The sequence below is a fragment of the Rissa tridactyla genome, chromosome 15 (assembly GCF_028500815.1).
Source record: "Rissa tridactyla isolate bRisTri1 chromosome 15, bRisTri1.patW.cur.20221130, whole genome shotgun sequence".
Lineage (NCBI taxonomy): Eukaryota > Metazoa > Chordata > Aves > Charadriiformes > Laridae > Rissa > Rissa tridactyla.
Window position 1 is genome coordinate 3,660,163 of NC_071480.1, and position 20,795 is coordinate 3,680,957.

General features: G+C 42.2%; 1 protein-coding gene across 2 annotated transcripts in view; it reads right to left on the minus strand.

Moving 5' to 3' along the window:
• The window catches only part of MYH10 (myosin heavy chain 10), a 110,406-nt gene extending 89,813 nt beyond the window's left edge, over positions 1–20,593 (minus strand). For both annotated transcript variants that reach the window (XM_054222071.1, XM_054222070.1), the window contains exons 1-3: positions 20,474–20,593; positions 17,442–17,819; positions 3,752–3,908 (exon numbers count right to left, since the gene is read on the minus strand). In XM_054222071.1, the coding sequence (XP_054078046.1) occupies positions 3,752–3,908; positions 17,442–17,786 (502 nt within the window). In that variant the 5' untranslated portion in view covers positions 17,787–17,819; positions 20,474–20,593. The remainder of the gene's footprint in view (positions 1–3,751; positions 3,909–17,441; positions 17,820–20,473) is intronic.
• Between the last annotated feature and the right edge of the window lie 202 nt (positions 20,594–20,795).

Here is a 20,795-nt window from a genome sequence, read left to right on the forward strand (position 1 = left end):
GGCAATTCTTCGAGGGGACACCCAGTTTGATGACTGGCAGTTCGCGACGCTGCCATATAACCGCTTCCCAACAGAGCGCACACTGAAGCACGGTGCTGCTCCCTTTGGAGCGCCGGTTTAACAAAATGGAGCATTTCCAGCAACATTTAAGACAAGGAATAACTATTGACATGCACGTCACTTGTTTCTGCTGACTGAAAACCTTTTGCTCTCATAATCTACAACAGAAAAATCTATGTTTTGTTGTTTAAGCATAAATATTATTTTAAGCATACATACCTTTAGATTAGCAGAACTTGATCTCTAATCATGCGTGCCCTCAATTAAAGCATGAGCTTTAAGATACTGAGTAACAGTTTACTCCATGTACCCAATTACCAGCACAGAAAAAAATTTGTGTTTTAAGACATCAGGCTGTTCAGAGTCACAGCTCAGGTCCAGGTACCCTGTTAATTGGCATAAGCACGTCTCACAAACACCGAGAACATTAGTAGTTTGTGATTAGCTACGAAGAAAGAAAATATGATTATACTGAACAAAATACCACTGAACAGGCCAGAAAAATTCAGCCAACCACTTTCATTGACCCAAACTAGCAGCAAAGATACTTCTACAAGGGTATGGTCATATTATCCAGAGGAATTGTATTCCTATGGCTTCAATTTCAGGTTTAAATCCTAATAGTTAAACTCTAGTTGTCAAATACTGGAAATACAAAAGTCATTCATATCAGGTTAACTATATGAACAAGCTATAATAGTAATAGCAGGACTTGCAAAAACTTTGGAAAAAACTAACATCCCCTACCCCACACCCTCTACCAACTATGTGCACACACACTGACACGATCTCTAGAAGAAGTTTTCTGTTTTCCAGCTATAAATATGTGTTAGTAACTTATCAGCAAAAGCATCTTGGTCAAAGATTACGCAGCAAATAAATGCTATCAGTGACCTCTGATGACTTCCTCCAAAGCGTTGTGATCAATACAGCTAGTTCTTGGTTAGAGACTCGTGTCTACTAACCAGAAGTTTCTGATACACATTTTCAGTTTCATTATTTAAAGACTAAAGTCTGGCAAAACATAAGGCAGAGTCAGAAGATGAAGGACGCTTTGTGCATTATGTTCAATGCTTGGCTGGCAAGGAAACCCTAGCTCTCCCTGCCCAATTCTAGGTACGCTCAGTAGTCGACCTTGCGTTGTCACTGCTAACCAGAAAATAAGCTGAATGTTGTAACAATCTCCTACTGTTGAGACAAGTGTTATTTGATGCTCTAATGACTAGAAAGCCTTAGTTGTTGTAATCGCAAGTTTTATTTATATGGAGACTTAAATTCAGTCCCTGAAGTGCCTCTGCATCAGGTCCCATCTAGAGGCTGTGGAGGCAGAGAGCGACCAGCCCTGAGCAGTGTTGGTGCCCGCTTTACACGAATGCTCACTAGTCATTCTCATCACGACTGATCACTCTTTCACAAGGCTATGTAAAGGCAGGGTGATTGTATAAAATCACTACTACAAACAGCAGTGAGCCTCATACTTCACGCAAGCCTATCTCCAAGCCTGCATATCGCCTCCCTCCTAAAGGAAGCAATGTCTGCAAAGAGTTTCGTAAGTGCGTTATAAACTCAGACGCGGCACGGTTTGTCTCTTCCTCTGATCCAACCCAATCAGGCAAGAACAGTTTGCTTAGTAAAATATTTGCCAAGCACAAAACTGCTAATGCTTGTTCTAGAGTTTGTACTTATCCTTGGCAATGCAGTTGTGGAGGCAAGCCATCAATGTAAAGTTCACTGCCTGACTGCAATTACTCCCTAAATACACAGGGAGTAGCTCTGTGCAGGTGAAGGGCACTAGAAGCGTAGATTTAGTTAACCTTGAAGTTATTCCCTAATAATTTGATCCTGTTGCACACTTTTCATCTATTCTTATTCCAATCTACGGCTTCGTTCTTTCAAGTGAAAAGAATTCAGACAATCAAAATCAAAAAGAAAGCAAGCACAGAAAGACACAAGCAAAGATTTGATACAAAATATGAACCTATATATATATATAAAGTATAGAAAGAAAACAAGACTGTAAACAAATGTCACATGAATTATTTTTTTTTCATTTCATCTTCCAAAAATAGTAAAACTCGTAGCAAGATCTCCAGAGATAGAAATCAGTATTACCGTGGTACGTGACCAAAAATATAGAGCACCTGCATGCAATAACTACTGACATTGACTTATTTTATTAGAGGACATTGGTCTCAAGAACTTTTCAGAAGTTCTTGAAACAATTTCAAAAGATATTGTGCTTTTAGAGTGGGAAGCCCTTATCCACAAACCACTTGAGACTGCTAGGAATAAACTCCTTAAAATAACTTGAGAGTTTGCTCTATTCTTCTACATACACTTGTTATTAAGGGTCCCCTGATCTGAGCCGTTGGAGGCCGTTGTTCTGGTCAAGAGGCCATAGGGTTATTTTCTTTCATTAAAAAAAAAAAAAGTGAAAACAGAGCCCCAAATATCCATTGAGAAGTGTGATGACTCTTGGTGACCCCAATTTGCTGCTCTTCCATTGCTTGCCCCTGCATCACCCTGCTCTGTGACAACAGCGTGGTTTCTCCTGGGGTGAAAGAGCACTCGGCCATCCAGCAACCTGGAGTTTATTATTAAGCAGCCCTAGAGACAAAGGCACGACTGAAGAAACGCTTACAGTGATTTATTTCAAGACAGGAAATGTCTTTTTTCAAAAAGATTTACATTTAAATGGTTGGTTAACCTGGTGGCAGAGTGTTTTCCTAGTTTGTGTGAAGTAGGTCAAATAGCTTTTAACCCACTTCCAGCACAGCTAGACCAGGTCTATAGCAGAAAACACGGGAAATTTTTCAGACCTGTCTCTCTATTACACGCTTTTTTAGATACAACTTTCTTTAGATGCCGGTGTGTCCAGACCAGTAAAACAGCCACCTAAATACGAACCAAAATTGGACAGTATGAGCTGTGTTTCTAACGTACTACGTCCAAAGTGCAGTTTTACAAGTTGAACACCATACGTTTATTTCAACACATTTATATAATGTCAAATTCACAGTTTTCATATTTGTCCAGCACAGCCTTAAAGCCAAAATTCAAAGCACGTGCCCACCATAAACTTACTCTCTGTTCTACTGCAGACATGACCTATACCAGTTTGGAGGAAAAAAAAAAATCTAAAAAAAAAACTTCAAGGTTCAGTATTTCCCTGACCCCTTTTTGAACTCGCACACGCTATTGTTTCATTGTCACATCAGATTATTTGTCAGCTGCCAAAACACCAATATTTTGATAGAATTAGAGAGACAAGTCCTTAACATACTTTAGCATTCCCTTTTCTATCCCACTTTTTCATTCTTACTGCATTCAAAGCCAGCGCACTAATGTCTTTTGACATGAATTTTATCTCTTTTTTTTTTTAAAGAGGAAAGTGTTTCTAGTATAACTTTCAGCACCAGCAGCTGGCACAGAACACTTCCTATTAGCGTTATTTTGCTTCTGTGCCTCAGTAAGTCAGACAAGTATGCCAACAGGGGTCAATCTCCAAGTTATTATATTCTGCAAGTTTAAGGTTCTAGATAAGAAAGCTTTCCCCCCCCCCTTTAAGTATTAGATAAAATTCTGATTGTGTTAGAAATTACTATAAAGCTGGATAACGAAGCTCCTGAGTTTTAGGTACATTACAAAGAGTTGTCAACTAACTGTTCAGTAACACTTAACTAATTCTTACCTTGTAGCATGCATCTATACGCAGATTCAGATATTGCATAAATGTGCGGTGGCATTTCATGGCGCTTCTTCCCTCTGTACATCTCGATAATGTTTTCTGAGTAAATCGGGAGGTTCTTGTAAGGATTTATAACTACGCAGAACAGCCCTGAATAGGTCTTAAAAGAAAAAAACACAAATGAGAAACATTTCTGTTAGTAAACAGTACTGAAACAGAGCCATAAAGAGCAGAAAACTTTTTTCACAGGTCCTATAATATTTATCTTAGAACAAAAGTAAGGTCCATTTTGTTGAGCAACTCAAAGTACATGCTATATTCCAATTAGTGGTGTCTAGTTCTCTTAAAAGGCTCTTTAATTACCTGCATACAAAGTAATTTAAAGATAATAAACATGAGTAAATATGAAGTAGAGCATCTGATCTTTTTCCCCACAGATATTTAAATCTCTCTTCCATTTGCCAAGTTACAGGATTTATGGATATCTTTTGACGTTCAACTCCTTCAGTAAGATGTGCATTCAAAGTTATTTTCTCATTTTTGAGGGAACTATAATAACCTCAATTAGTCCAGTAACTAATTTGGAAAAAGCCCATTTCCAGCCACCGTTATTTCTGCTATCCTACTGTTTTTTCCATATTTGTATGTCTTTCCTGCTCATCAGCCTTTCTCAATCCCAAAGCAGTCTCCTCCTGGAGAGGTCATTCCCTGCCCAGCTGATGGGCAGCCTGGCAGCAGGCACCGCAGATGACATTCCACACTCTGCTTTTAGAGTTGACGCTGAACAGAAGTCACCAGGACTACTACACCATCAAGAGACTGAAGAACTAATGTTACGTTGCTTATTTCATTGACTCTTATTGAGACACTTCCGTTTAGTCAAAAAATGCCTTGAGTTTTACAAAATTGAGCACACATTGCAAATGATACATACAGGTCCACACTTCCCTGAGAATTAAGTATCAAAGACTACTTTAGAACAGTTCAGTCTCTGTTCCATAGGAGTTATTTGTAAGGAAGTTATCATGTCATATACATGAAATCCCGGAGAAAATATAATAAATATACATTCAGCCTGAAGAAAAGGAGGCTGAGGGGAGACCTTATTTCTCTCTACAACTCCTTGAAAGGAGGTTGTAAAGAGGTGGGGATCAGTCTCTCCTCCCAAGGAACAGGCGATAGGACAAGAGTAAACAGCCTCAAGTTGTACCAGGGAAGGTTTAGGATGGATATTAGGAAAGATTTTTTACACTGAAAGGGTTAAGCATTGGAACAGGCTGCCCAGGGAAGTGGTTCAGGCACCATCCCTGGAGGCGTTAAAGATGGGTAGATGCAGTGCTTAGAGATATGGTTTAGTGATGGTTTTTGTCAGAGTTCGGTTGATGGTTTGACTCGATCTGAAAGGTCTCTTCAAACCCAGGCAATTCTGTTATTCTGTGAAAGAAAGATGCATACAGTCAGCCACTCACACTGTGTTATCTGGGAGGGACACATGAGCGCAGTCTGGCTGTACGGTCCTTAGGAGGGATGAGAGGTTAAACTCAGGCAGTTTTGCACCATACAAAAGCCAGAGCTCATCCGTGGTGTTTCCCCTCAACCAAGGCATCCGGGTGGCTCTTGCCTTCTCAGAATCAACCGGAGCTGATGGGTTTTAAGAAAGCAAAATCTCTCTATTCACCTTTATTTCACTGTGTGCTTTGAACACTTATTCTTTTCGGTCACTAATATTATTCACATCTTTACTAGCATAGGAACATTAGCAAGCGAGACATGTTTTGATGGAAACACAGTATCTTTCTGAATGTCAGGAAAACTGGGTTTCTTACCTTTGCAGGCTGAGAGGAGAGAAAGAATGGAGACAGAAAGCAGACAGCATTAACAGCTGTTGAGGGCCTACATTATTAAGTAGATAACTCATGATTCTTATAACATTCATTGATTTAAAAAAAAAATTTCTGCTACATATGTATGAACAAAGTAGCTGAAATTCCTGATCTGTCTTTTTTTTTTTAATTATATAAAAGATTCTATTTGAAGAAAAAGGTGTCCTGTTCTTTCTATACCTACAAGGGATTCTGGAAAGACAGAGAGAAGGTGATCTCTGAATTGAGTCAGCAGCACCATCAGTAAAGAAAGAGAACCTGGTTTTATGCCAGATGTCCTGACTTAAGGACATCTTATGTCCTTACAGGAAAATATTCAGGTCCGATCTGCCGGATGATAAGCACCTGCAGTGCCTTACTCAGCCAAACATCCTTGGTAATAAGGTATTTATTTCTCAAGAGAAAGGAAACAGATGTTATCAGGTCAACTGACCCAAGCATAAAGAACAACTTATCAGTCATTAACTCAATGTAAACGCGAGTCTGTTGGCGAGTGGGCAGTTCCTCCCAGCCTCATGTTCCTACCACTGTCCCTCTTGCCAGCACCAGTGCCCTTGCAGTAACTTATCCTGCTGGATACTACTCAAAATAAATTTCAAAAAGAATTGGTTGGTAATAGAATCGATTCCCTGACCAAGCTCCTTCATGGCCACCAGTGATACTGTAGGGGACAGGGAAGGCAGGACAATTATTTTAATAGCATGGTCCAAATGACCAAGGAACCAATTAGCTGATAAATACTGGATGTACATTCCTACCACCCATCTTCCCTGTTGTGCTCAACTGGGTCACCCCATTCATCTACAATTACTATGGGTGACACGAAGGCATCAAGAATTACCACAAGCCTGATTTCCATTCTAGCCTTCCTATAAGGATAACCAGAAGAAAGGCACACATCCACCAAGCCCATCATACGATCACCAGCTCAGAATCACTGAACAGCACCTCTGCCGTGTTTCTCCTCCACAGCCACATCTAATGGAAAAAAAAAGACTTGTTTACTGCTGACTGCAGAGGAAATCTGGTCATGAGCAGAATTCACGCAGCCAAAGTCCATTTCCAAATCTGTCCAAACACCCTCTGACCAGTGCAAGTGCAGGAACATCTGCTTAAGCCAGCAGATCCCTTTCCTCCAGGATGATTCTGGACTCTCTCATCCAGCAGCACTTCTGAGCCCTGGTCTGATTTTTACCCACCAGCCTCAGAGACGTGCAGTTTACCTCCATGGGCTGCTGTTCTGCATCTTACTGCCAACGGGAACTCTCTAAACAGTGATGGATGGTTACGCTGTAAGGTCCTGCTGTAGGTACTATCTGCCCTCTTTCAAGTGCAACACCTCTATTTCTCTGCAAATTCATGTAAAGCTTTTATCCGTTGTTTTGGTCACAAAGGAGAGTTGTTGTTTTTCCCCCAGCATCACTGACCTTCCCCAGACATGAATAAACTGATCTAGTAAGTTAAAAAAAAAAAAACAAAACAATCCAACACACAACACAAAGTTAAGTGCTAGGCTAAGAACAGCTACTTGAAGATTATCCTTCCTATCCTCTTCTTTTTGTTTATTTCCCCAACACAGACATGGAGCAAACGTTATCACTATTTAGCTACATAAAGAATTAATAATTTATAAAAACAAACGTAACAATCCTTCAGACCTCTAGTGATGATACCTAACCTGGAAGCCTTTCTAGACTATTTCCAATGCAGTACTTGGATAGATCTGTGAACCCGGAATGATCAGAATAAGCAGAGTCCAGCTAGATGCTGATGTAACTCAGCCAATCTAGACAAAGACCCACAGAAGCCCTGAGTACGTGAAAAGGGTATTTAAGAGGCTTTATATTGAACAGGGCCAAAATTGAAGTTATGAAGCACAAAATTCTATAGTTTCACCAGTGCTGGCGTTCATTTATTTGAAGTTAAATCTAAAGGATAGGATTTTATCCTCGACCATTAAGTCTGCGTCATGACATAGCTCTTCACATACAGCACCTTGAACTCCAACATCTTGTTTTCCTGCACATTTGTCACTCAGTTCACTCTCCTGCCATTTTCCTGCAGAACTCAAAAAAAAAAATTAAAAAAAAAAAGTCACACTTTCTTCAAAACATCACCACGCTGTAAAGCCTTAATTTATTCAAGGGAAGATGGAACCAAGTTCTCCCACAACACTCCCAAATTTCCTGACCATCGTCTATTGCAGAAAACAAAATATGAACATACTGGTGGGTTGTTTTCATGGCTTGGTAGGCATATAAATACAGAAGGGATGCTTTTATTGAGTCAAAGTTAATTGGGAGGGAGGTGAGTGGTACAAAAACTTTATACAGCTATTTCATAACTGCAAGTCTCACACTACAAGTATATTACTATATCTAAGACAGCAGATTGGAGGTATGGGCTTTCTGCGTGCAAACTGAAGAAATTAAAAGTAGGCTGAGATTGTTTTACACACCTTTAAAAGGTTCTTGGTGACTAGTCATAGAAAGAATTAACAGGAATACTTACACACCTGCCTTACAAATGGACACCCTACTTAATAAATACTGCACATAACTGTCACAGACGCCCAGAGCTTCCAGACACACAGAAGAGGCAGAGTGATGCCCTGTGCCTCCTCTCTGTTCTGCAGTACATGGACTCTGACAAAACCCTCAGCTCTGAATTACAGTTAGGATGGAGCACTGAAGAGCTACAGTAATTAGCCAGCCTGTATGAAGAACCAGATTTCATTAATTTTTCAGCTGACAGAGGTAGATTCGTCTATTAAAAACTTAAAGGCAAGTAAAGATGCTTATTCACCTTGAGATCATGGGATCAGCTGCCAACAAGCTACTTGCTTGAAACACACATTTCTGCCTTGCTGAGGAACAGGATATAGACAATATCAACCAACAGCAATAAGATATGTTGGAATGCACACTCTCTAGGCAAGGCTCCAGACACAAATAGTAAAGCAGTGCTCCGACAGAGGTTTGTTATACAAACTCTCCTTCAGGACACTAATTGCAGAGTTTGAATGTTTCCAGATGCTTACAAACCTTTATCCAGTAGTACATCATTTAGTAATTTGGATTTTGGTAAGCCATCCCAGACTGCAGAGTTCAGGTTCCTGGCACGGGCCTATTTGAAAACTACGTTATATTCCTAGCAGTAAGCAACCTGAGAAAGAAATACATGGAAGTGAACTAATGGCAAATAGAGTGCCTTATTTCCAGGTGAAAGCACATGGGAATTTAAGCTTTAAATTTGGAGTGTGGGCTCCACAGCAAGAAAGGTTTTCATGGTCTGTCTTCCCTTAAAACCATATCAAACCTTCACTGTGTATACACATATGCTGGTATTAGTGTCAAAAGCCTTGTACGGTTCCTTAGATTAATAGCTCAGCTTTACAGTTCCTGCATCAAGGAATACACTGTTATGACTGTTAGGTTGGTTCCTCCTGCTGCAACATCAAAAGGGCTCTTTAAAACATCACTTCAGAGCACATTAGGAAGATGCAAGTAAATTTTTGGAATTTGTAACTATCAGTTTGCATCACCTTAGTACCCAGGATCAACATTTATCTCCAGTTCTTCAAATATAGAAAGTGACAGATTTACTCTATTACTACATAAATAATTAAGCTGAAGTATCCAGACATCTCCTATTATTACCTGAAATATAAACCAGCAGTTTCTAGCCTAGAAAGCAATACATGTTTTAAGAAGCACCCATATAATAATGGAGTAGAGCACATTCTCCAGATTGATAAATTGCATCATCAAAGCATTTTCTTGTCTGGTTTCACTTCCTGAGGTTACAGACCCACCTTCCACACTCCAAAACCTATTAAGTCCTCCGAGCTTGATGTCGCTCTCTCATGTACTAGCTTTTCCCCCTAAATGAAGCAGTTATCCAATCCTGAATTCTAGCCTTGAAGGAGGGCAGGCACTTCTTCAGTCTCAGAGGGAGGAAAGGGAGGCCGTGGCCCGTGGTGGGACACACAATCTTTGCTCTGCACAGCAGCTAATCCCCAGTTACCGCCCACCTCCTCTCCAGGCAGAGGCAGAGGGGCCACGCAGCAGCCCCCGCACCACCACCCCAAGAAACCCAGAAGTTATCCCAGACATCTCTATACAAGCCCAAACTGCTAGATAAAAAAAATCCACTATGTCCTTTTGGTACCCAGGAAGTTGGAGTCAAGGGTGCCATCAAGGGTGAGGAACCTCGTGTGGAATACTGGGAAGCTTGGCTGTGGCAGAGGGTGGGGGACAAGAGCCACTGACTGTTATTCAGGGCAACTGAAGAGTAAAATCCGTGCACGAGCACAACACATACCTTCTATTAAAGAAAAAGCACAGCCCAGACTTTAGAAGACTTGTCTATGGATGTTCTCTACCACTAACACTGAAGACGAGAGGCTCACCAGTACTGTATTTTCACATTTATAGCCTTCAGGTTATGTGTTTAAAGAGAGAAAAACCCAACATGGTATCAGCAGTTCAGGTTATTCTCCTGCTCAGTCAGCTCACCACCTCCCCGAGACAGACAGGCTCAGTGTCACAGCCACTCAGACAGCATGACTGCTTCAGCCACAGCAACTGCTAACACATAAAACATGATCTTACGTTGCACCAGGGCCAGAAGAGTATTCATATCCCTTCACAAGGCTCCTGCATAGCTGCATGTCAGAGCTTGACTGCTCTACAGACAGCCTACAGTGACCTACCTGTGACTTCTGATGCAGGCACACAGCTCGAAGGGGTGTCTTGCAACACAGTGCATTCCACTGAGCGCTTGAACAGAAGCCCACAATCCAAATTATTGAACGCTTTTAGGCTGATAAACTACCATTTTATATAGAAACAGAATATTTGACAATAACATGTACTTTTTCATACATCTGCTTGCCTGAGGGCAAGGATTCACTTCCCAAAAATCCTTCAGACATTTCTAACAAAAGTAAAGCCCTAGACAGAACTCTCTCAACTTGACCACATTTATGAGTCTTCCAAAAAATCAGAGTTAATTTAAAAACAAGTTCTTGTGTCGAAGCAGCCCTTACAATTTGAAACCCAGCATTTCTTCTGCCGTATATTAGGTACTAGACCCCGTGACTGGTTTGCGTGAAGGAAAAGATGAAATTGAGTAACAAACTCCATTTCTTACAGGTTCTTTGAATACCAGTCTTTGATACTCGGTAACGTGAAACATTCCCAACTGGACCAGCAGGAAAATTAAAGCAATTAGAACACAGAAGCTTATATAATAACACAGATTGTTCTAGGTTATGCTCTGGCCTCACAGGAGGCAGCAGCTTAAGAGAAGAAACAGGTTATAGATGGCTCCTCGAGTGCACTTTTAGAAGAGCTTCCACCCACAGCAGGCCCTGGAACTGGGGACTACAGCATATTTCTCATTCTTTCCCTCTTCTGCCCCAATAAAATGGAAAGTACATTAAAAAAAAATGAAACTAGCATTTGTAATTATCAAAAAATATCTGCTGACGTATTTTTAATTGCACAATAGTAAGCATGCTTTCTTCTCTACTGGTAGAAAGAAAACGCAGTAGGCATGTACACGGAGAGCAATAATTAGCAGCAAGGTTCCAGAAGCTCTCAAGCCTTACATAAACAGTTTCCAACCCTTTTGAAAAAGTCTTTGCTAAGACAAAAAAAAGTGGAGGAGTGGGCAGGGAAGATAATGCATAGTTCATTAGAGTTTGGAGGACTTTGAAGTTGAACCTAACCCCTTCCTCAAGGGTGCTTCACCGTCTTTTTGTCCTTCCTCAAGGAAAAGCAAAACCAGTCATCTCTAACTTGACTTCACCTACAGCACACACGCAATTTGTGCCACATGTCCCCATCTGAAATCTTCTAGCTGAGCACCCAAACGTAGGTCATGGGCTCACCAGCAACAGACAGCTCCAGGGGAACATCCCACACACAGCCACACCAAGGCAAGAGGCCCTCTGAATACTGACATGGGTTAATAGAAGTCAAGTGTTTCAGAAATTCTATTAATTTTAATCTTTCTGACTGAATGAGGTCAGGAAGCATTTAAGTAGTAATTGCAATGATTTATAGCGGTATTGGTAAGCTACAATATAATCAACTGCGGGCAATGGACTTCTTCCAGGAGAGCTAGGACTAGAACAGATATGGCAACAGTAACATTTTTTTTAAACAGATTTTATAAAGCTCATTGGATTTTTTAATATCTTAGTTTTTTACTGTAGGTTAATTACACCCTATGTTTGAGTGAGCAATTCCTTCACCCCATCTTACTGCACTGGGTACAGGAACTTTTTGACTGCACAAGATAGACTTCTGGTCCTGCAACATCTTTTTTCCGTTAGAAAAGATAACAAACCGGAACATTTATAGATCCACTGAGTGCACAACATGCCATTGGTCCAGGAACTTTTCAGATATTGGTCTGCATTTACCAGTCAGACCATTAAAATACAGCCATCTGCAACTTGGATGTTATACTTTTCTGGAAAAATCAGTAAAGTGTGTCAGACCTCTACAGGATCCATCCTATTTGTGTTTGCTAGTGCACTTAGCAAGAAACCTATTTTGGTTTAAGAAAATACTTCTGCTAACAAGATGAGCATAAGGTTATGTTTTTACACTAATCCACAGAGTATGTAGGAACATGTAAAGATTTAAAATATGCTTTAAAAGGGAAATGGAAGGGTCCGTCTTGTCATCAAAGGCAGTACTGACAAAAGCAGAGCTTTAAATTGCTGGAAAAAGTGTCACCTATCCCTGACTTACAAGCATTAAAAGTCATTAGCTTATTTATTCCAATTCCAGCCAGCGTCTGCAATATCAAGAACAAGTTGCTTTCCATTTAGGTAGAAATGAGGTATTTACATTCCTGATCTATGCAACCAGCTGCATTTTGATTAACTGAAATGCTTTTCATAGACTTAAAATTCAAAACACTAATGAAGTTATACGCAGAATGCTGCCTAACACAGCATTATTTAGAATGATCAGGAACACTCCTGACCACTTTGCTTTTTGCAGTTCTAGGAGCGATATAGCATATCTCAAAATTTACATTCAGAGTTAAAAGAAAAAAAGAGAATCATGTTGCTCTGAAGTGAAAGAAAAGGATTCTCGGACTGCACATTAACTAGCCACTCTCTCTTCCAAGTGCAAAGAAAACAACATGGTGAAAGACAATTTAAATACTTAAAAAAAAATACGGACAGTTCTTTCCTTCAGATCAGCCATATGAGTCAAATTAGGTAGTAAACTTTGAGTAGAAGCCTATTTTTGAACGTAACTGACATGCCTACATATAAGCTTTCTGAATAGACACTGAAGATAATACATTGTTGATATTGAAATGCAGAGAGATCAAGATGGAGAAAATGCCTCTTCCTACACCAGAAACTCCTTTGCAGCTTTCAGACCTTATTTGTAGCTTTCCATCAAAGCAACTGAGCTTTTCTCCCCCCCATGTTGCCAAATGTAGCATCTGTTCTCCTAGCACTTTATTTTCAGACTAAACCCTCCTTCTTGTTTATCTCCCCTGCCACTCCCATCCCTTCCCACCAAAACCAGAGACCCATTTCAAGCGTCTCCCTTTTCCCAGGACTCCAACTGAAGGGGACAGCTATAGCTTGGGCAGCCAAAGTCACTTCTTCAGCTGGGCTTCACACACACACCCCCAACAGCAAACTGACACCACAAACCTCTGAGCCACGAGCAAAACTGAACCTCTGCAGCTTACAGCACAGCAGTTCAAAAACTGGTATCGGTGATTTCCTGCGTTCAGATACCATATTGGACCATGAAGAGTTTGGAAGCTGGTTCACGAGAAACCCTGAACTTCATGACAAGGAGAATTACTGCAGCAGTAATCTTGGCTGTCACAGCTTGTCACAAAGCATTAAGGCAACAACAGTCTTGAACTTATTAGCATTCAAAGCTGATGGACCCTTAACATCCACTCTTTCCAGTGGATGTCTGCATTTCATTTTCTGATTCAAAAATTATCCCCCCTCCACCTGAAAATCGTATTTTGCTGACACTACTTAAGTAGAAACCAAGATCTAGGGCTTCACAGTTGCATTTTACATGCAGGTCTTTATAAACAAAGATGTTTCCTCACTCAGGCTACAAACCTCAGTGACCCAAAACCTCTGACGACTGGACTCCTTTCTTAAAACACTGCCCCCAGAAAGATCTCTGTTCATCATGGTATAAGGACATTAAAAAAGCCACACAAAACCAGTCTGAGCAAAATCACGTTCATTCCAAATCTTCCAAGGACCTCCTAAGCCTTTGGGTATTCCTTCTGGGTACCCTTACAATGAACTACCTCCAGTGTCTGATCTACAGCTATGAAGGATATTGCTAAATACACACTGAAGCTAGTGCTAACACTGGCCACTCTAAAGCTGAGCAGACAGAATAGTTAAGTTTTATATGAAGCTGAAGAATTGGCAGTTAAGGTAACCAAAATCCATGAGAAGCTGCCAGTACAGCAAGATATGAGACCAGTTTAGAGTATTAGTGACCCAAATGATACATCCCTGCCATAAGAAATACCTAGAAAAGCACAGAATTTGGAAAAAGTCAGCTATGAAACACAAAGAAGAGTGAAAACTCCTACCAAAGCTAGAATGAATGAGAGAAAAAGAAAAACCTGCCGGAGATGGCTGCACCTTGCCAGAACCAACACTTGCACTTGATGAAAACCAAGCCTCAAACATGAGCAGAAATCATCTGAGATGACTTTGAGATTCTGCAGGATCATGCTTAGTCATTGATGGGTTAAGGAGAAAAGTACAACAATTCATAATGACAGATTTGCCCCATCCTCAGGCATGAATATATATATATCCATATCTATCTAGTATACTTCAGAGGACTTTGCAAAGATAGTATAGTTTCTTTAGGAAAGAATTTTAACATACTGTTCAGTTACACTCAAAATAAACCTTGTGGCAAGAAATGGAATAGGTGATGTTAAAAGTGGAGCAAGAAACGAAGTTATTTCATCTCCAAAGCAAAACTGGGATGAATCACTACAATTACGGCCATTCTTCCCAGCAGTTCTTGTACAAGTCCTGCTACCTTTCACCTTCTGTGCTGTCGTGAACAGACCAGAAATAAAAACAGGACCAAGCACTGACATCATGCTTCTACAAGCTACTGGTCTTCCAGATTCTCCATTTGTGTTCATCTCCCACAGCACAGTGATAACCCAACTGAGAGGCCAAGATCCTGCCAACTGGCAGACATTAGAAATGCTAGAAGTTCCAGAAACTCCTCGCCATCCCCACTTAGATGTTACTTGAAACTCTTCTCGATGAAGTGAGGATCACTGCCCAGGTCATGCCGACTGGCACTAGCTAGCTTTAGTCAGACCTCTGTTCCTCCAGCAGTGTCATAGTGTCATCTTGGAGAAGTAGATTATAGACCTATGACTAGACCCACTCACCAAATCCCTCAGCTTGATTGTTTCCTTTCTAGGGATTGAAAGGAAACATGTATCTGCTTCAGTTGACAGCCTTTCATCTTCTACTTCCTTGAAAGGCAACACTGCATGCTGCCTATTGCGAGTTACAGGAAACCAAAACAGATTCACCATCTCCATGTTAACTACTTGAGACTAACACCAAAATATAAGATTTCAGTTTGGTTATTATAAGAGTACTATCTGGAAATCAAAACATACCTTTAAATGATTCTTGTCAGGGCCAAACCACCATCATTCACTTCATCAGCTCAGTTAACTCGGGCTCTTTTTACACCACGGGAACATCAGCAGGATACACGGGCAATGGGAATCACTCCAGGCTGCACCCTCAGCAGCAGCACTGATAGTGCCACGTTCAAGAAGTTTAGGGATCCCTCACAGAGATCCTTGCCAGAACCGCACTAAAAACCCCACCATCTCAAGTTCTTGGTGAAGTTTCTCTCTATGGCCTAGTGATCTTTGACAGCATTCAACCTCTACTCTAATAGTAGTCACAACTGCTTTAAAACTCTGCTTATTTCTTGAAGGGAGAGAAAATTTCAAACAAGAAGCCATTATTACAGCAGCATAGAAACATTATTCTTGGTAACAGTAGCACCCTCCAGCAATGTTCCTGTAGCTCAGACCTACAGTTGAGGCCAACAAATCCATTAGCTTCTTGATCCCAACCAACTTCTTCCAGCTCGGGGGCGGGGAGGTCATTAGTAATAGACAGATGCAGTAATCCTCCTATGTGACAGCAGCATCTCAATGCCAAGGAACCAAGGTTTAAAGTCTGCCTCAACAGTTAAAGAATGAAAGCAGAAAGCACCTTTATGGGAAGTGGAGGGGGAGGAAGAAAAAAAGGTAAGTCACCCATAGCGTATCACTTAAAATTCCACGTATATGATAAGCCAGCCTTTCACAAAGTGGACTTTTTTAATTTGACGCCATCCTCGAGAAGCATTTGTGGCCATGTTTACTGTATGGAGTCCTTGGACTAGAGCTTGCTTTGACATTTAAGGCCTTCAGCTTTTAACCTTCCTAATGAAATAGGGTTATAACAGTTGTAATGGATTTCATAACAACTAGCATTATGATTGATACATATGCTGAAAACTTTTGACCTATCAACTTGTTTAGTTTTCATTTTCAATCCAGTCCTTACTAATTATCCAATTAGTTTACTTATAAGCTTGCAGGAATCATTCCAGAAGTGTTTTTTGCTGAGCTCTGCTGTAAGGATCTCAGTGTAAGGCCTTGGAAGGCTAAAAACCAAAAATCCACATAGGAAACTGACAAAAAAGTACAAATACAAAGAATATTTTGAAGTTGCATATAATTTTAATAAGTCCATATATTACCAAGGGCCAAGCAAAAAAGGCATCCCATTAATACCTAAGGGAAGGGAACGTGAGCCAACTAACTAGCGGAACTAAATAAAGTGGATTTAAGCTTCAGAACAAGTGTTTATTAAAATGAGCCAAACATTTAAGCAGATGTTCCAGTTTCTTTTAAGATTGAAAGTCTACTTGTAGCTCTTAATGATACTCTGACTCAACAAGTCACTATGCAATCCGTTTGCCAAGAGACAAGGAGCTACTCTCAACTGTACGCCACAGACACTCATTTAACATGGAAAGAAGGGGGTCAAAAGCAGCATCAATGGTGTGGTGATTCCTAACTCTACAGAAAGATCTATAAGCCAGATGTTCCAATTAGTGCTTCAAAAACCACTGAAAAAAGAAAGCTTTATCATATTCGTTTATTTTAAGCACTTGAACACATTCTTTCCTGGCCCACTAAGTTGATATTAGATTCCAAAAAGACATTTTGCATTCCTAGCACTCTCCAACTTCAGCTTTTAAATAATAGCATAGCCTCTTATTATCATTTTTAATACGCAGCAAGTTAAAACAAGATATATGCTTATTCATGTGAGCAATTAAACAACAGTAATTTAGCAAAGTTAGGTTTTGTAATCTCTCGTCAGCTCAAACAAGCCATTTGATACTATTCCCTGTATCAGTTAAGCATGTCTGAGGCAAGTGCTCTAATGAGTGGCATGAGCTAAGCACCCAGAGTTGCCAGTTAGCATTCTATTTTTGAAAGATGCTTGCAGAATTATTTCCACAGGAGAATTTTTTATTATATGTTTTATGACAACAGAGTTCTTGACCTGTACACAGCATGGAAAAAGACCCTGGACTAATCACAAAGTATTTAGGCTATCGAAATCAGAGCCAAGACCCGCTTTCTACATGTCAGATAAGTAAAGGAATGGGAACCAGGTAAGTTCAGCTGAATTAGCACCCATAATGAATCTAATAATTAGTACTTACATAGATGAGCCCAGAGTAATACCGATCCTTTAAATTATGCAATACAGAGGCTTCATTTAAACAGGTTAATTCTGCCATGTCTTCCACTTTAGAGAACTTGGGAGGATTCATCTTCTGAATATCATCTTTATTGACTAGTGCTTTCTTTCCGTTCTCTGCCAGTTCGACCAACACTTCATCCCCTTTTTCCTCCTTGATGCTGGCTGCCTCAAAACCATGGCGCTCTGAAGGAATCCACACCAACTTTTTAGCAGTCCAATCAGCCTGGGTGGCAGGGTTGTAGATTACAGCCCTATCCACGAAGAGGTATCTCTCCGGATCTTCCAGTCCGGATCTCTGAGACATTGTAGGAAGTGAAGGTGTCCACTATCAGTTACTCTGTAAATTGGAGGGGAAAGAAAGTGAAGAGTATGTTACACACCATAATCTTATCAATAAAAGTGAATGGAGCTATAGCGCACCCATTAAATGGCCTTTCACTAATATCTGTATCGTCTCTTGATGAGGAAGCATCCTTAATTTCTTCCATAGTCTAAAGATGTTGCTATCCAGCTGAGAGTCACACAGCAGCTCTCCGAATAAGACAACCACCATACAAAAGTTAAAATGATCTGTCAAGTATAATCCCAGACCCAGTACAGGAAACTTGGTATAAACTGGTTCTAATTGTGCACCAACAATGGAGAGACATTGCAACAGCTGTGAGAATTACAAGCAGGCAAAATATGTCTCTGTTCTTAAATAAGGAAGAGCAAATTTAACAAAAACATGCCAGTAAACTCAGCTTCAACTGAACAGTAAAAAAAGTAGATATAAAAAACATAAAAAACATTCAGTGGACAGCTAACTAACTACAGTAATGAGAAGGTGGTGAGAATGTGTTTTAAACTGTGGATTTTCAACTACATACAAAAACTTGAGACACTTGGGGTTTCTGCAAGCCACTAAGTTGGCTAAGCCTTGCTCATATTCTTCCTGAAAACATAAGACTTTGCATTTCTATGGCTTCTGTTCTCAGTCGTGAGCGCTGACATTACCATATACCAAAAAAATGTCTCCAGATCTCAAGTTTACCTTCAGGCTCAAGACGCAGCAAGGACTGATGTTAGATTTTCCAACTTCCAACTAACCAGCTTCACAGGTAATATGAAGAATATGAAGGGGAAAGAAAAACTGCTGACAAGAGCTCCTGAACACTCATTTTACCTATTTGCCTCCATCTAAGCGAGGCCACTCTATCTTCAATTAATAATACTGTCACATCCAGGAACCCTGGAGCTAGTAGTTTCATCTGGAACTGCCCAAGGAGCAAAAAGGTCAAGCCTGACACCTAGTACTCAGGTCATTAAATATCTTGTTTCTTCACACACTAGATCTTTTTCTACTGAAGAATGCTACATTAGCTAATGGTAGCCTCTTCCAGCAGGTAACCTAAAGGTTAGCTTCAAAAGCAAACAGGGTTTCGCAAACTGCATTTGTCATCTTTCATACAATGGTATGCACCCTGATGGAAGAAGTTCTGCAACACACCCATCCTCAGAAGAACGTGTAATTAAATACAATAGTTGTGTCTCCATCTATGGCATGGACATTTGCTATGTTATCCAACTTTAATGTAAAGTAAGCATGAAGTCATTGAACCCTTCAGAGGTTTGAGGAGCAGACCGTTTACTACAGACGGCTTAATTCAAATCAGAGGTGATGACTCAACATTTAAAGTATCTTAGAAGAGCCTCTGAGAGAAAAATTCAATGAAGAAAGAGGAAATTGCTGAGGGGACACCTTAGGTGATAGCTGGACGACTCTGCCAGGAGAATGAAGATATTAGTCAAGGAATGCTACGTTTGGCTCAAGAAGCCCACAAACTTAATATCCGAGCCTCGAAGCCCAATTCAGAAAGCCGTTTGTCTCCACTGTGCTAGACCTACAGCTGAAGTTCCAACAAAGACCTGGAACCAACCATTGCCGCCCTCATGTGCAAATGCCTCTTGGTGTCAAGCCTCTGAAGCTCCCTGGCCAGGTATGACAGGCAGCCAAAGGCTGTTATGGTCAGCTCAGTCTCAGCCTTGCACACTGAGATGGAATGAAACCTAGAGGTCAGATAGAACTCGTACGACAAAATTAATCAGTATTGTTCCCCAGCAGAATTAAAGGCTGAAGACTGAAATGAATGCATGGACTGACTTCATACCAGTTCCTGAGGAATATACCTAATGTCAGGGGACCACGGCCAGTTTCAGGGTCATTTTTCCACTTTGGCTTTTAATTCCACAGAGCCCATCACAAAAGACCCTCTGCAGAAGCAAAGCAAGTTGCAGCTTACTCTACCCAGGGCTCCTCCGTTAACAATGGCATTCAAATGAAATACACAAATGAGCACATTTATCATGCAGGAATCCAGCCCTCCCAAAAGACTGGTACAAAAAAAAAAAAAAAAAAAAAAAAAAAGGAGAAAAGCCCTAAGCCCTACACACGTTCTGCTCCTCTAAACAAAAGGGGAGCGGAGGGGAGGGCACCGGGAGCGGCATCCCTCAGCGCAGCCCGGGCATTTTCAAGGACAGGGGCAGCCCGAGGAGCCGCACCGCCCCCGGGCGCTGAGGGCTGATGCTCTGCGGGAGCGGAGCCCCCCTCGCAGGCCCGCAGGCCCCGCCGCCGCCCCGAAGGACAAAGGAGGCGGCCGGGGCCGCTCGGCCCGCCGGGGCCCGGCAACAGCCCCGCGCCCCCCGCCGCCCCGCCCGCGCGGAGGCTGCGGGAAAGGGAGAAAATGGCCACCTTCCCCTCACCGACGGAGCCGGGAGCGGCGGCGATGCGGCGGAGGGGGGGGGCGGGGGAGGTGGGGGGGAGATGCGGCGGCGCGGGCGGGCGGGCGGCGCGGCCCGCACAAGGGGGTCTTTGTGTGGCGGGCCCGCCGCCCCCGCCCCACCCCCACCGCGGGCGGGCCCGGCCGCGCGCCCCCGACGAGCCCACCCACCCCCCCCAGCCCGCCCCGGGGAGATCGGTACCGCCGCCGGGCCCCACCGCCGCCGCCTCACCTGCGTAGCGCCCGGCCGCCGCCGTGCCCCGGAGCTCGCGCCGCCCGCCCGGCTCCTCAGCACCCGCGCCGCTCCGCCCCCCGCCCGCCGCGCGCCTTTAGCGCCACACCGAGCCCTCCGCCCCCTGCTCGCCGCCGCCGCCGGCCCCGCCCCCGCCGCCTCCGGCCGCCGCCCGCCCATTGGGCGACGGCCACGTCCGTCCACAGCCGCGCGCTCGCTTATTGGCCCGCCGCGCGGCCGCTCTCCAGCCACGGCCATAGCAACCTCCACACGCTACCCTTCAAGCCCCACCTCCCCGCTTCGCCCCGCCCCCTCCGCGCTC